General features: G+C 38.8%; 3 protein-coding genes across 3 annotated transcripts; 2 read left to right on the forward strand and 1 right to left on the reverse strand.

Annotated features, from left to right (window-relative positions):
- Positions 1–83: 83 nt before the first annotated feature.
- Positions 84–3,864, forward strand: LOC110062823 (programmed cell death protein 6-like). The gene is made up of 7 exons (XM_089297817.1): positions 84–190; positions 277–338; positions 452–496; positions 959–1,102; positions 1,765–1,779; positions 1,933–2,042; positions 2,971–3,864. Exons 1-7 carry the CDS (start codon positions 126–128, stop codon positions 3,070–3,072), a joined length of 543 nt encoding a protein of 180 aa, XP_089153943.1. The 5' UTR covers positions 84–125; the 3' UTR covers positions 3,073–3,864.
- Positions 3,865–5,015: 1,151 nt separating this feature from the next.
- Positions 5,016–7,291, forward strand: LOC149106242 (uncharacterized). The gene is made up of 3 exons (XM_089298388.1): positions 5,016–5,210; positions 6,301–6,408; positions 7,016–7,291. The coding sequence occupies exons 1-3, from the start codon at positions 5,016–5,018 to the stop codon at positions 7,289–7,291; spliced, it is 579 nt and encodes a 192-aa protein (XP_089154514.1).
- Positions 7,292–8,701: 1,410 nt separating this feature from the next.
- On the reverse strand, positions 8,702–12,956 carry LOC110062270 (ER membrane protein complex subunit 4-like). The gene is made up of 6 exons (XM_020769150.2): positions 12,807–12,956; positions 12,640–12,727; positions 12,205–12,243; positions 10,981–11,134; positions 9,738–9,901; positions 8,702–9,304 (listed from the first exon to the last, which is right to left on the reverse strand). Exons 1-6 carry the CDS (start codon positions 12,863–12,865, stop codon positions 9,269–9,271), a joined length of 540 nt encoding a protein of 179 aa, XP_020624809.2. The 5' UTR covers positions 12,866–12,956; the 3' UTR covers positions 8,702–9,268.
- Positions 12,957–13,069: the final 113 nt, after the last annotated feature.

Here is a 13,069-nt window from a genome sequence, read left to right on the forward strand (position 1 = left end):
TTTCATTTTGAAAATGATGAAAATGATTCTCGAGGAGTTTATTTTAGTCTTTCTGACCTACCCCTCCCGAGGCTATCTCTTTTTGCAAATAGCTGTGCCACCGCGCTATTTCGTTATTTCAAACCATGGCGTACTACGGTCAACCTGCGCCTCAACACGATCAAAATTTCTTGTGGAACGTTTTCCAAAGGTAGTCACAGGAACAAAATATAGCTGATGGATTTGGGTAGAACAGTATCTGAAGTATATTTTGACAAATTTCTGTGTGATTCACAGGGTGGACAAAGACAGAAGCGGTGCAATTTCTACAGACGAACTCCAACAAGCGCTGTCAAACGGTACTCACTGCTTCACCTTGACTTTTGAACTTATGAATCTTTATTGCTGTTGCTGTAGTGACTTAATCTTTACTCGTCTAGATCATTAATGACCCTTTTTCTTCCCTCAACAGGGACATGGACGCCTTTTAACCCCGAGACTGTTCGACAAATGATCGGTCTGTACTGGAACTTGTCCGACTTGACTGCCATTCTGTTATCTTGTTATTTTCCGGTATTTTCTAGGACGTAAGCGCCGTTGTCACCTGCATTTATATGTGCAGATGTCGTTTCGCAGACACTGATCTTTGTTAACCCACCATGTCACTTAATCACAGTTTAATTGTTAGACTGTATAGATCTTTTGTTCTGTTTTGCAAGCTATGCAGTACGTTTTCAGTTTTATTTTTTAATATTCTTTCCCTACCATTTCCATATTCTGTGTTTTGTTGATCCCAGTGAGAGTACTGGGGTTAAAATGTGATGGTTAGGTGCGAAATAATGACCCAATAACATACCATAAAAAAATCCCCCTTCTTATTTCTGATATGAAAAAAATATCCACCGTATAATGTTAAAATTTTAACACAAATATTGTAATGAGATTGTCTGACTGTATTTAATAATTTGTTACTTTTCAGGAATGTTTGATCGCGACAACAATGGGACCATCAATTTTCATGAGTTTGCAGCTCTGTGGAAATACATTACAGACTGGCAAAATACCTTCAGAACTTATGACAAAGATAATTCTGGACATATAGACAAGAACGAGCTTAAGACAGGTATCAATCACATGATATGTTTATTCCAAGGGAGGGAGAGGGAGTTGTTTTAACCTTTCCATTGTAAAGAGTACTTGATTTTAAAATTCAAAAACACCTACTGTCATTTTGCATAAAGTAATATAATAGTTTTGGATGCACATTCATTTAATAACGAAGCACGCCAAGTCTAGAAATAGAATGCAAATTACTGGAACCCTCACAAGAGTCGGAAAACATAAACATGACATTGTTCTGAGAGAAATAGGAGGAAAATGAACGCCAAATTTTCGTTTTGTTTGTCTGAGTTTGTCTGAGTCATAATTTCACTTGCGTGCTTCGCTATTAGTCACACACACTCTCTTTCTCATTGAAATTGGGGTAAACAGAATGAGAGAAATGAAACTGAAAAATAAGTGAGACTTGCCTGTAAGGTAGAGTTTGATTGCAATCGTACCGAGTTATATTGGTACCAAGGGATTACACAGGATTGCAAGTGCATGTATTAACTCAGGTTATGACAGTTTTCAAAGAAACAGTCTGTTTGGCAAAATACTGACCAAGAAAGAACCAATCAGATTTCTTAGAATTACATCAAGAGTACCTTGCCATATAGTAATATTGTAAACATTGAAATTTTTGCTGATTTTTTCTTCTAAGCATCTCTTCTCTCCTTTTTGCAGCTTTGACTAGTTTTGGTAAGTAAATGCATAGACTGAGGTATCAGCTACTTTTCTATATATTATATGTAAATTAGTTTACACATTAAATATTTAATTTTTGTATTTTGTCATGCCCAGTCACTTATAAAACCAAGACCAGTACAAAATTTGTATCTTTTTCCTCTGCAGGTTACAGATTGTCAGACAGATTTTATGAGATTTTGATCAAAAAGTTTGATAGGAGTGGACGGGGAGTAGTCAATTTTGATGATTTCATACAGTGCTGTGTGGTAATACAGGTCAGTTTTACCAATGAATAATACAGTAAAAACCCACATGTAAGAACCTAGAATCTACTTTGGGAAGTTCTTAAAGATCAAGTACAAAATTAAAGCATATACAGCACCTATATACTGTTGTTTGCATCTAAATTTGAACATGTCAGGGAAAAACTTTTTATCTGGGCATAAAATTGCATGATTTGCATGCAAAGTGCAACACAGTTGGTCTCATTTCATCAAGTTGTCAAAAGTGTTTCCTATAGATAAGTACAGAGGAAGCTTCCAAAAAATGGATTTCCTTTGTCTCCTAGTTTAAAGTTTCCTCCATTCCTACAGAAAACTTTTCACAACTTGATGAGACAATACTAGTTGTGATGGACTTTTATTTTCTTTTCAGTTCTGCCAAACTTTGAATGAATGATGACAAGTCATTCAATGTTTGATACCCATGTCGATCATGTTTGTTGTGGCATACTGTATTGAGGCTTAGATGCAGATGACTATCGTGATTATACCTCCCATAGGTCCACTGATTTGATCGCAGAAAATCACCTCCACAGGACACAGGGTCCACAAATATACCAACCCTTGAACTAACCTACTGCACATCTTGATGTAATATATCAAACAGGAATCACCATGTTTGACCACATTTCCAAACACCGAGAAGAGAGTTGAAAATACGATGTGCAGCGGAGTATTTTTGACCAACTTTGAGGTGTTTGGAAATGGGTCAAACACTGTCTTGAGTTTTTGATATATCTTCTCAATTGAGACTAAAATTAAGCAGAAAATGGAGAAATAAAATCGTTAAAATCTATGCTAATTAAGATCAGATACCTAAACACTGTCACGATCATGATTTCCTTTGTTTAAGCTTGATGAATTATTAATGAGTTTGAGAAATAATCATACTAACTTTCTTTTTTCTTCCATTCCTTCTTAGATGTTAACAAGTGCATTTCAGGGCTTTGACACGAACAGGAATGGATGGATCACAATTAACTATGAACAGTTCTTGTCTCTAGTGTTCAGCCTTAAAACATAGATTCATTTATTTATCTTCATTTTGCTTGTAGTTCTGCTGTATGTATAGAAATGTTGGTAAGAGTGAAAGCAAGGGACGGTATCTCTTAAGATATGTCTGTTTAAGATGGATTCCACTCAAAGTTCGAGCAATAAGTGCAAAAATTATTTACTAAAAATCTGCTCATAGCATGGTAACTTTTGGAATACTGTTTAAAACAATTCACTGAAGTACATTTCTCCAAGTGACCCTGCAATTTAATTCTCAAGCATTCTCAAGAAAGGTAATGTCAAACCTTGCAAGAATGCTTAAAGTGTGTGTTATTGTGTTTTTAACTGGCACGAAACGTCTCTTTTAATTGAAATATGGATAACTTCAAGTTCAATTTTCTCTCGCGGGGTCAGCTTGAGAGCTAAAGTCTCCATAAGTTCTTCTGTATTCAAAATATTACCATGCCATAAGTTTTATTTTTTTTTTAGTCATTGCCATTACTGCTCGAATGTTCTGCAGAAGTCATCTTAGTACATGTGGGCACAAATGAGTCTATCAGTGGTCTCTCCTGTGAAACCAAATTAAAAGTTTTAGACTTTCATTTAGAACTCAGATAATGTTATTTAGCTAGCGTCCTACACCGACTTTCTTTGCTCTCATCATCTATTCTTTCATGATAAGACCAAAGAGCATCTGTTTTGGACTGGAGGCTAGTCTTAAACACTATTGTTAAAAGTGTAAGTCTTTTCTGAAATAATAACATTCTACACTGTACCCTGGATGGAGTGAAATAAATAAATAAATTACTCATTCATTCATGTATTCCTCAGCATGATTTATTTTAGCCTGTGAACAGGCTCTGGCTGGAAGGGCCGAGAAGGAACTGGGTGAGAGTAAAGTGGCTAAGGGAGAATGGGGTGGGGTTGAAAATCCTTTGTCTGAAAACATGAGTACGAGGCTAGGGATATAGAAATTAAGGTGCCATTTATGCAAAGGGTCTATTGAAATAAAATCATCGCAGCCATGAATGCATTAGTCTGAAGCTGAATGGCAACAAGCTGATTCTGCGAATAGTCGTAAAGGAGATAGGCATAACGCAAAGAGGCCTAAAACATGTAGGCATAACGTAAAGAGGCATACGTAAGTAGGCAGAAATCAAAGAGGCATAACGCAAGTAGGCAGAACGCAAAGAGGCATAATGCAAGTAGGCATAACGCAAAAACCAGCCTGAATGAAAAGAGACGGCGATGTAGAGGTGGAAAGAGGTCAAACGGAGAAATATGTGGACATTTTTTTGTAGATGCCGCGGGCCAGAGTAGACGGCATCGGCGCTGAACTATTAAAAGCAGAAGAATCTCTTACACCCACGGCCGATGCCGTCTACTTTGGCCCGCAGCATCTACAAAAAAATGTCCAGTTTTGAAGATTTTCCACGAAATCTGGATTTCAGAGATTATGCCTGATGATGAAGCTGGCGAAAAACAGGGGGACCTATCTGATTGCAAGAACTGGAGGGGTATAACACTCTTGAGTCTCACAAGCTACATCTTCATAGACTTCAAAGGATGGCCAGAGAAGGCGAGGATGGGGAAGTGTTCAGTAACGAATCATACAGGAATGAATGACTACCACCCTGGAGAAGAAAATCCGTAAAGAGCAAGTGGCTTCAGCAAAAGGGAGATCTTGCAGGGATCACTTCTTAACGCTCAGGCAGATCTTGGAAGAGGCAAGGGAATGAAACAGCACATTCTACGCCAACTTCATAGACTTTGAAAAAGCGTTTGACAGTATGACACTACGGAATACCAAGACAGATGGTGAATATTGTCAGGATGCTCTACCTCGACTGCCAAGCGCAGATCATCTGCAGAAACAAGTTGACACAGCCTTTCCCCATCCAAACAGGCGTGAAGCAGGCATGCATACTCTCCCTATATTCTCTATTCCTATTCTCTCTCGGGATCGACTGGATCATGACAGATGGAGCAAAAGATCAAAGAGGCATTCCATGGAATCTCTCAAGCATGCTCAGCGACCTTGATTATGCAGATGACATCTACCTCTTAGCCCACCGCCACACAGACATGCTGGCCATGACCGTGGGAATAGCATCCACAGCTGCTATTCTTGGACTCAAAGCCAGCACGAAGAAAACCAAGCACATGAGAGTGAACCACCGCTGAGACGCACCTTCAAGAAAGGGTGAGTTTTTGTCTCCATTAAGAACATCTGGAAAAACAAGAAGATCAGCTTAAAAACTTTGCTTCTACAAAAGTTACGTTCTCATTACGCTATTTTATGGGTGTGAATCATGGAATTTGACAAATGCCATCTATATCTGTCACAAACTCGACACGTTTCAGAATCACTGCTTACGCCGAATCGTGAACATCTTCTGGCCGAACATCATTTCGAACGATTAATTACCCCGGACAACTTTAACTAACAACATCAGCTCTGGGGTGAAGAAGAGAAGGTGGCGCTTTATCGGGCATGTCCTCAGGATGGAGCTATCTACCATTCCCATTCCCCTTGAGGAAGAGGAAGACCGAGAGAGACCTGGCGACGGACAGTCGACAAAGAGATGCGGGCAGACGGAGTAGGCTGGGGACAGTTTCCTCTTTCAGAGCTGGACCTACTGAGCAAGTTTAATTTTTACTATAGGTTGATCATCAAATTGTTTTGTTATACCTCCCAACCCAAATACGTTTTCCAATTGGAGGAAAACGTGTCACGTGTCAAAACTCACTAACTTCCAAGGGAAACAACAACATGAACTTTCGACTCGCACGTGATCATGTCGTGCTCCTGGAAACCGCGCCAAATTTTTGAGCCAGCCGGCGAAGAGGAAACGATTTCTTCGCAGTTTTTTTTCTACTTTTGAGTTGAGAGGTATAGCAAAGCACTAAATGATTGGCTCCGCGGGGAACAGTGAATTTTTTTCCCTCGACTTCAATGTTCCCGGAGGCCAAGCCGAGAGGAACATTGAGGGACTCGGGGAAACAAACCTCACTGTTTCTCTTGGAGCCAGTCATTAAGTGCTTAGTATTCGATCCTTTTTGAGTGCTAGCACCATTAATATTTCACCCAAAATTCGCGAATGCTGCATGTGAATTTGTGCCGGGACTGGTATGGTAAAAATTTCCTTTACTGTCCCCTCCCCCCCCCCCCCCCCTCACTTATTGAACCCTCTTACCCTCATACAATTAATACAGACCCAACATTTGAGCGTTGAGTGAATTATACGTTGGTTCGTAAATTATTTGTGAAAAACTGAAGGAATTCTCACTAAAGGCAACAGAGGCAGACCAAACAAGCTTTGCCACTCGACTGGCCAAAGCGATTGGAGCAAAAAAGGTGCTTGAAGTGGGTAAGATGCAACGGGCCATTTTCGTATCTCGGTATTGGACTGGAGCTAGCTTGCAACTAATTAAGGCTACTGCAGGGAGTTTAAAAAACCTCATATTAGCCTTGTTCCCAAAAGCAAAAGGGAAGGATTCCGGTACTTGTAGTCAAATGACGCCATCATGCAAATCGCCTATTAAATCACGTTTTCAGTATATATATTTTGTAACGTTTCGCTAATTACACTGGAGTATGTTCACTATGTATGGTTCGTGTTAACTGTAGAAGTATTTTAGGCGTGAATCCCTAAGGGGCTAGTAGGCTATTTAAGAATTTGTAAGTTATGCAAGAGCCACTCGAAGGCATCTCTTTCAACTTTGCTTTTTAATTCTTCTGTTTATTCACTGCTGTATTTTCTTTATGATGATGTAACGCTCGCTGTATCCTGCATCAATAAACGAGATGCCCGCTCCTGATGCTGTGTTTGTGTTTATTAAGATTAGTTACAAAATATTTTATAATCGTTTCAGGGTGATTAGAGTATAAGGCATGTTGTTTGTGCTTGTGCTTGTGTTCACACTTGGCGTTTGGCATTGTTTCTTGCGTTGCATGTGTAAACATTCACTAGTTTTATATTATAACCTTTTGTTTTGATCGTCAGACATTGTGGGAGGGCAATGTGTGTGACCCGAAGATTAACAGAGACGGCCGAACATGGGCTGAGGTGGAAGCTCTCGACTATCAGAGAGATTCGATTGAGTTGTACAAATACCATCTTCAGTCAATATACAAAAGGATTGCCGTCCATATGCATGCGTTGAACAAGACGATCGCCAAAGATCCTCGTGTACTGGTAGACATCCTGCCGATTGGATCAGGGCTGACAACAGTCACGAAATTGTGACTCAATTCTTCAAGATCAGTTAAAATACTTCAACTTTTTAGATAATACGCAGATCGGCAAGGTCTTTCATCATTGGTCCATTCGCTATTTTGTTTATCAAGCGTATCAAACCAATCACTGGCATTGCTTGTGTTCACGTGACTTAACTCAACCTTTAGGAAAGATGACGGAAAAACGACTGTTTTTTTCAGCTTTTTTTTTTCTTGGTTAAGTCAAGTTTGGTGTACCCGATAGTTAGTTCGATGTCATTCTAATTCTATCTTTATTCCTACGGTGAGTCTCAATAAAGTGCAAAAGCGTGCTAACAACTGTTCTTGTTTTCACAACGTTAGACTGATTTCGGGACTATTAGTTCTACTCTTTCATACTATTCACCTTAATTGCGACGATTTAAGGATGGAGGCTAAAAATGCAAATAACGGTGTCTAAAAAGGGTGGTAAATTGATCGAAACATCGTATGCATAGATTATACGCGACCAACTAGGGAAAAATGTTCTACACAATAGTAAGGTGGGAATTTTAAGTTTGAAAACACTTTGTAATGCGCAACGCGTACTCTCCACACTTCAATCGAAAACGTTAATTGTTTTCATCGAACTGAAAACACATAAATTTGAAATGCCCATCCAGAGCGAAGACATTTGAAAACGGAACCCTACTTAACAGTAACAGAAGCAGTAACTTTTGTTGATATAATTTTATATAATAGGTTTACAAGCTTTAGTAGCTCGCAGCTAGCAAAGCTATTCTGGGCGAGCTACTATTGCTACTTACCAAAGAGTATTATCTAGTTTAATAAAAGAGGGAATAAGAGAAAAAAGGAAATTAAAGAAATTTGAGCAAATAAACAAAATTTAATCAAAATATTATCGGATTAGCTGCGAAAACGGAGGATTTCAAAAACGCTGACATCATTCACATCACCTTCGCAAATGACGTTTGCGCAGTTCTGCGTTCTAAAACGTTTCAGTGTGGACGGAGAAAATGCTGCGTGAACGGTAGTGTGTTTGCCAATCTTTCCATGCATTGGAGTCGTTTCGAAGGGACATTAACGTAGACGGACGGAGCCTTATAAACAAGTGTACCAAAATAAAACTACCAAACAGCTATGCAGCGTGTTGCCGCGGGCGACCTGGACCGTCTGAGAATCAATCGTATGTGTTTCTAAATCTGACTGCCGGGCATTCAACCCAGACTTAGAAACACATACTTCCGACACACTAAGAACGCTTTGGCCTATACACTACCGACAGACAACACAAAACGAAAAGAAACCTTGATTGAGAAATCATAGCTGTTTGCAACTGGTAGAATCTTACATCATTCGTCCTTCCCTCAGCAAAGAAAACCCTATTCATGTTACATTATTTTCCTTTCAGATTCCCCAGCAACAACTAACATCACACATGTCAACTGATACTTTAGTTTATTCCAAAAAGAAACTCGACGTAAAATCTTAAATTGCTAATGTTAATCTTCAGATAACAGGCGTGTACAGCTATCACAAATTACTCCAACAATTATTACAATCTGGGCAGCTGCTTTTCTTTTTCATAAATGGTATGTTTTCAAGAAAAATTCCTCTCCAGACTTCTGCATTCTACACTAAAATTTTATTATAGAGAACTCAATAAATTCAGTGGCAATTCTCTTGCCCACTAAAGGCCTAAATAAATACCAGAGTTTTTATGATTATTATAGGAAACTATGTACCAGTATTCCGTTTTAGGCTGTCAACCATGCATGCCAATGGCTTAAAAGGTCAAGAGGTTTACAATAACCAGTCTCCAGTAGTCCGGTGCCATCTTGGAAGAACGAATCTAATTTCTAGTACATCACACTTGGAGGACTTGCAGATCTTTGTACAATATGCCCTACATTATGGATCATCTCAGCCAACTATGAAGGCTACTTGCGGATAGTTTGGTACAATGTCAGAAAGAAAAGTGCAGCATTAGATTACAGTTTGTTTGATGCTAAAGAATGAATCCACCTCCACTATACTCGACTCTCTGCAAAATAGAAAATTAAAATGCAAACTTCACACCGATAAGCACATTATTGCAATAGTAAAACAAAAATTGATGGGGGTGATTTTTAACTAATAAATTGTTTCTATCACGTCCCTCAACTTCAAGTACGCAAATCTATTGAGTGACACCAAACGACTTCAAGGAATTCAACCAAATTATTATGAAAATATTGGAGATGGTGCACTATGAAAGAGTCAGCCTTTAGATTTCGCCCTTGTTATCTACGACAATCTTTCTCATTTGTATGTTACACTTTGGTTCATCATCACCTATTTGGTGATTTTCTACATTTAGTAACCTATCATTTTTCAATTGACAATTCCTTTCAAGGCACTTTTGTGCATAGTAACAATAGCTCATCCTCTATATTTTGCCACATACATAGATGCTTAAGGGTTGAAAATTAACTTACTGTTTTGTGTTCCATGAAAGCCAGCCAGTCTGAGGTAGCAGTCGGTAATAGTCCCATGGAATGGCATTTATACAGGGCCAGTGCAACCAAGGAGAGATTTCCAAGGAGATAGAAAAACTTTTGAAGAATGACATGGTCGTGCTCCCCTTCCAGAGATACAAAAGCTGAAAGCAAAATTCGGTCTGTGGATGAAATCTTGATGTATGACTATCTATACCGTGTAACATGGCTTAGACTACGAGTAGTCCCTCTTTCGCTTAGTCTGTCGTGCGTGACGGGAAAGAAAACCGCGAGACAAAAATGGCCGCGCAAAATCCTGGAGGTGAGGAGTGCGTGAAAATCGTTATCTGATGTCTCATTGGCCGTCTTCTTTTTAAAACTTCTTTTGCAGTTTTGCTGAACGAATACTGAATGAAGATATACTCCTCACGGCTTATGTTTTTGCCTGGCTTTTTGAAGAGTAGAGTAGAGCAATTTTATTCAGGATATCTCCTGGGCTATTGACAACAGGCAATAATGAGAGGACGTCAAGATTGGAAATCCTACACCAAAAAATCACTCGGCCGTGAAAGGGCAAACTCTTGGGCTTAGGCCATATTCCCTCCTTTCGTGCACTCCTCACTGCCAGGATTTCATGCAGTCATTTTTTTCTCGTGGTTTTCTTTTGCGTCACGCATGACAGACTCAGTGAAAGAGAGACTACTCGTAGTCTAAACATGGCTCTAATTTTTAAGCCTGTGGATGAAACCCTAGTGTGCGACCATTCAAATGGATGCTATAACAAGAAGACTAATCAGTTGGTGCTGTTTGCTGTTCTATCAAAATTGTGCAAAGTTGTCAGGTTAAGGGACTTAGAATCTGTTTACAGAAGATGACAGGTTTGCCCGGCCCTCCTCTAGATGACCGAAGATGGCAGGTTTCCCCCCTCTCTCAATATGCAGTTGAGAGAGAGGGGGGTGGGGAGGGTCAGAAAGAGAGAATCTCAGGAATCAACTGAGCCAACCATTATTCTCAAAAAAGTTGCTTACCAATATAGGCAGTTCATATAATAACAATAATAATCCTATTTATATGACAACTGCTGACATAATTGTAGTTACAAGTGTTTGCTAGGGGTTACGTTATAACCCCATGAATAGTCTGAGTTACCAGTTGGAGTTGCTGTTGTACAACTTGCAATGTCATCACCTGCATCCTAACCATAAAAGAAGAAAATAATAATAATGATAGGAAACATTCTTACTTGATTTGACAGCCAGAAGAGCCTTGACTGGCCTTAGGAACATCATACCAACCATCATGATGGGGAAGATAGAGATAGAGTTACCCGCCATGTACATGATAAACAGATTCATAGGAATCTGCTTGAAAGGTCCGAGTGCTATATCCCATGATTTCTGAAAATGACATACATAACAGCAAATGTTAATAAAACCCCTTGCTGAAACACAAGCCAAAGGGGTTTTATTAACATGTTCAGCAGAATGGCAACTGGTTTTCATAGGTGGGCAAAATTATTTGACCTGAATGTCTAATATAGGAAAAACTTTCCTCTTGATAGTCAAACCAGGCAGGCAAAATCATCCTCACAACCAGTCAATTTGCCTTGGGCCTGGTCCTTAATGAAACTCCTGAGAAACAATATACATTATTTTTTCTTCTTGTTTCAAACAGCTTTGTCAGCAAGAAGTTATTTAATACTCATTACTACTGTGTATTATTGAGTCAGTTTCTTATTCTTTGAGCCTTTAACTAAAATCAAGACTGTTTACAGTTTTTTTTTCCAATGACAAGTTCTATTTTCTTTTGTTATGGTTATGCTACGTATTTTCAATCTAAAATGTCACATATTATTATAATGATAACTGTATCTATAGCAAAACTCTCAGTTCTGATTGGTTCTCCACAAGCCCATTAGTCATGAAATGGATAATTCCCTCTATGAGATGTACTTGCAGGGAATCACAGTAGTTGTATTCATCATCTTGGACTGAATATTTGTTTTCAGGAATACAACTACCATGATTCCCTGTAGGCAAGTCTCATAGGGGAAATTGGTCACTGGTGTGAAATCATGTGGATGTCCAAATACAGGCATCCAGTATACAACTCTTGGTAACTGGATACCCATGATCAGACACCTATGCCATTTGTGCATCAATTGAGTGCTCTTTAATGGCTTCCTTCTTATTGTTTCCTCACTCTGAGTGAAAGTGATAAAAAATATTACTGACTTTTCTGCTCAAAAGAAGATCTTATTCTCAAACTTCATATTTCTATATATGATTTATTAGTAATAAAATCTGGATCTCATGTTGCACAATTCAGAGAGCAATTTCTAATTGGCCTTCTGTTAACACACTTGTCCAATTTCAAAATTACTTGCCCAATTGCTCCCTGGATAATTCTTTTGCTCCACTCGGTTCAAGTACTATTAATAATAAGTATTTCATGTAAGCTTAAATACCTTTGCCACAAGGTGAGTGCTGTTTGCTTCTCGAGATTCCTATATGGAGGAAAACAAATTACCACAATTTAAAGGGGCACTGCCATATATTTTAAGAACTGATTTCCAAAAACTTTAAAACCACACCTAGATAATAGAGGCTGTATTAATTAATTAAGGCCTTGTGCGTCTCATAGTGCAATGAGGACCGATGATGATGATGATGATGATGATGATGATGATGATAATGATGATGAGATAATAGAAAGTCCAAACATACAATGTTGCCAATAATATTGCGATATGAGGGTCAAATTTTGGGCATTTGGAAACATTTGCATTTAAACTTAATCTAGAACACTTTTGAGAAAATCTACAGCGATGGTTATCGTTTAAATCCGTAAAACCACAAACAAAATAACTTTCAGCATCTGTAAGTATTTAATAAATACGAACATGTGGTTGAGGATTACGATCCGCGTAGCCAGGTGGAGATGGAAGATCGCTGTGTTGAACAAACTGTCTATCGGCCGCATAGCGTGGTCTACAAGGACAAAATGCGACACAAACGTTAGAAAATAGAACAAGGAAACGAAATATCTGTACTCTAAGTGAGATCTTACCGACTAATCAAGTCTATCGCCCATTTATTTTGTCGTTTCGACAACGAACGATTCGCCATCTTGGATTTGCAGATTTGTTTGTTTTCGCGTCCAGTCACTTTTTCACGGGCGAATGTGAAAGCGAGGCTGAGTTTTTACCCTCCGGCTGACAAAACGTACCAAAACATTTACTTTAATACGAAGTTATGTAAGAAACTGTCGGCAAATCTCAATGAGGCTCGTTTCTAAACGCATTTGAAAACTTTTTGTTTAGTTGTGAGCTT

Source organism: Orbicella faveolata, unplaced genomic scaffold (genome assembly GCF_042242905.1).
Source record: "Orbicella faveolata isolate gen_17 unplaced genomic scaffold, um_ofav_v1 contig_3, whole genome shotgun sequence".
Taxonomy (NCBI): domain Eukaryota; kingdom Metazoa; phylum Cnidaria; class Anthozoa; order Scleractinia; family Merulinidae; genus Orbicella; species Orbicella faveolata.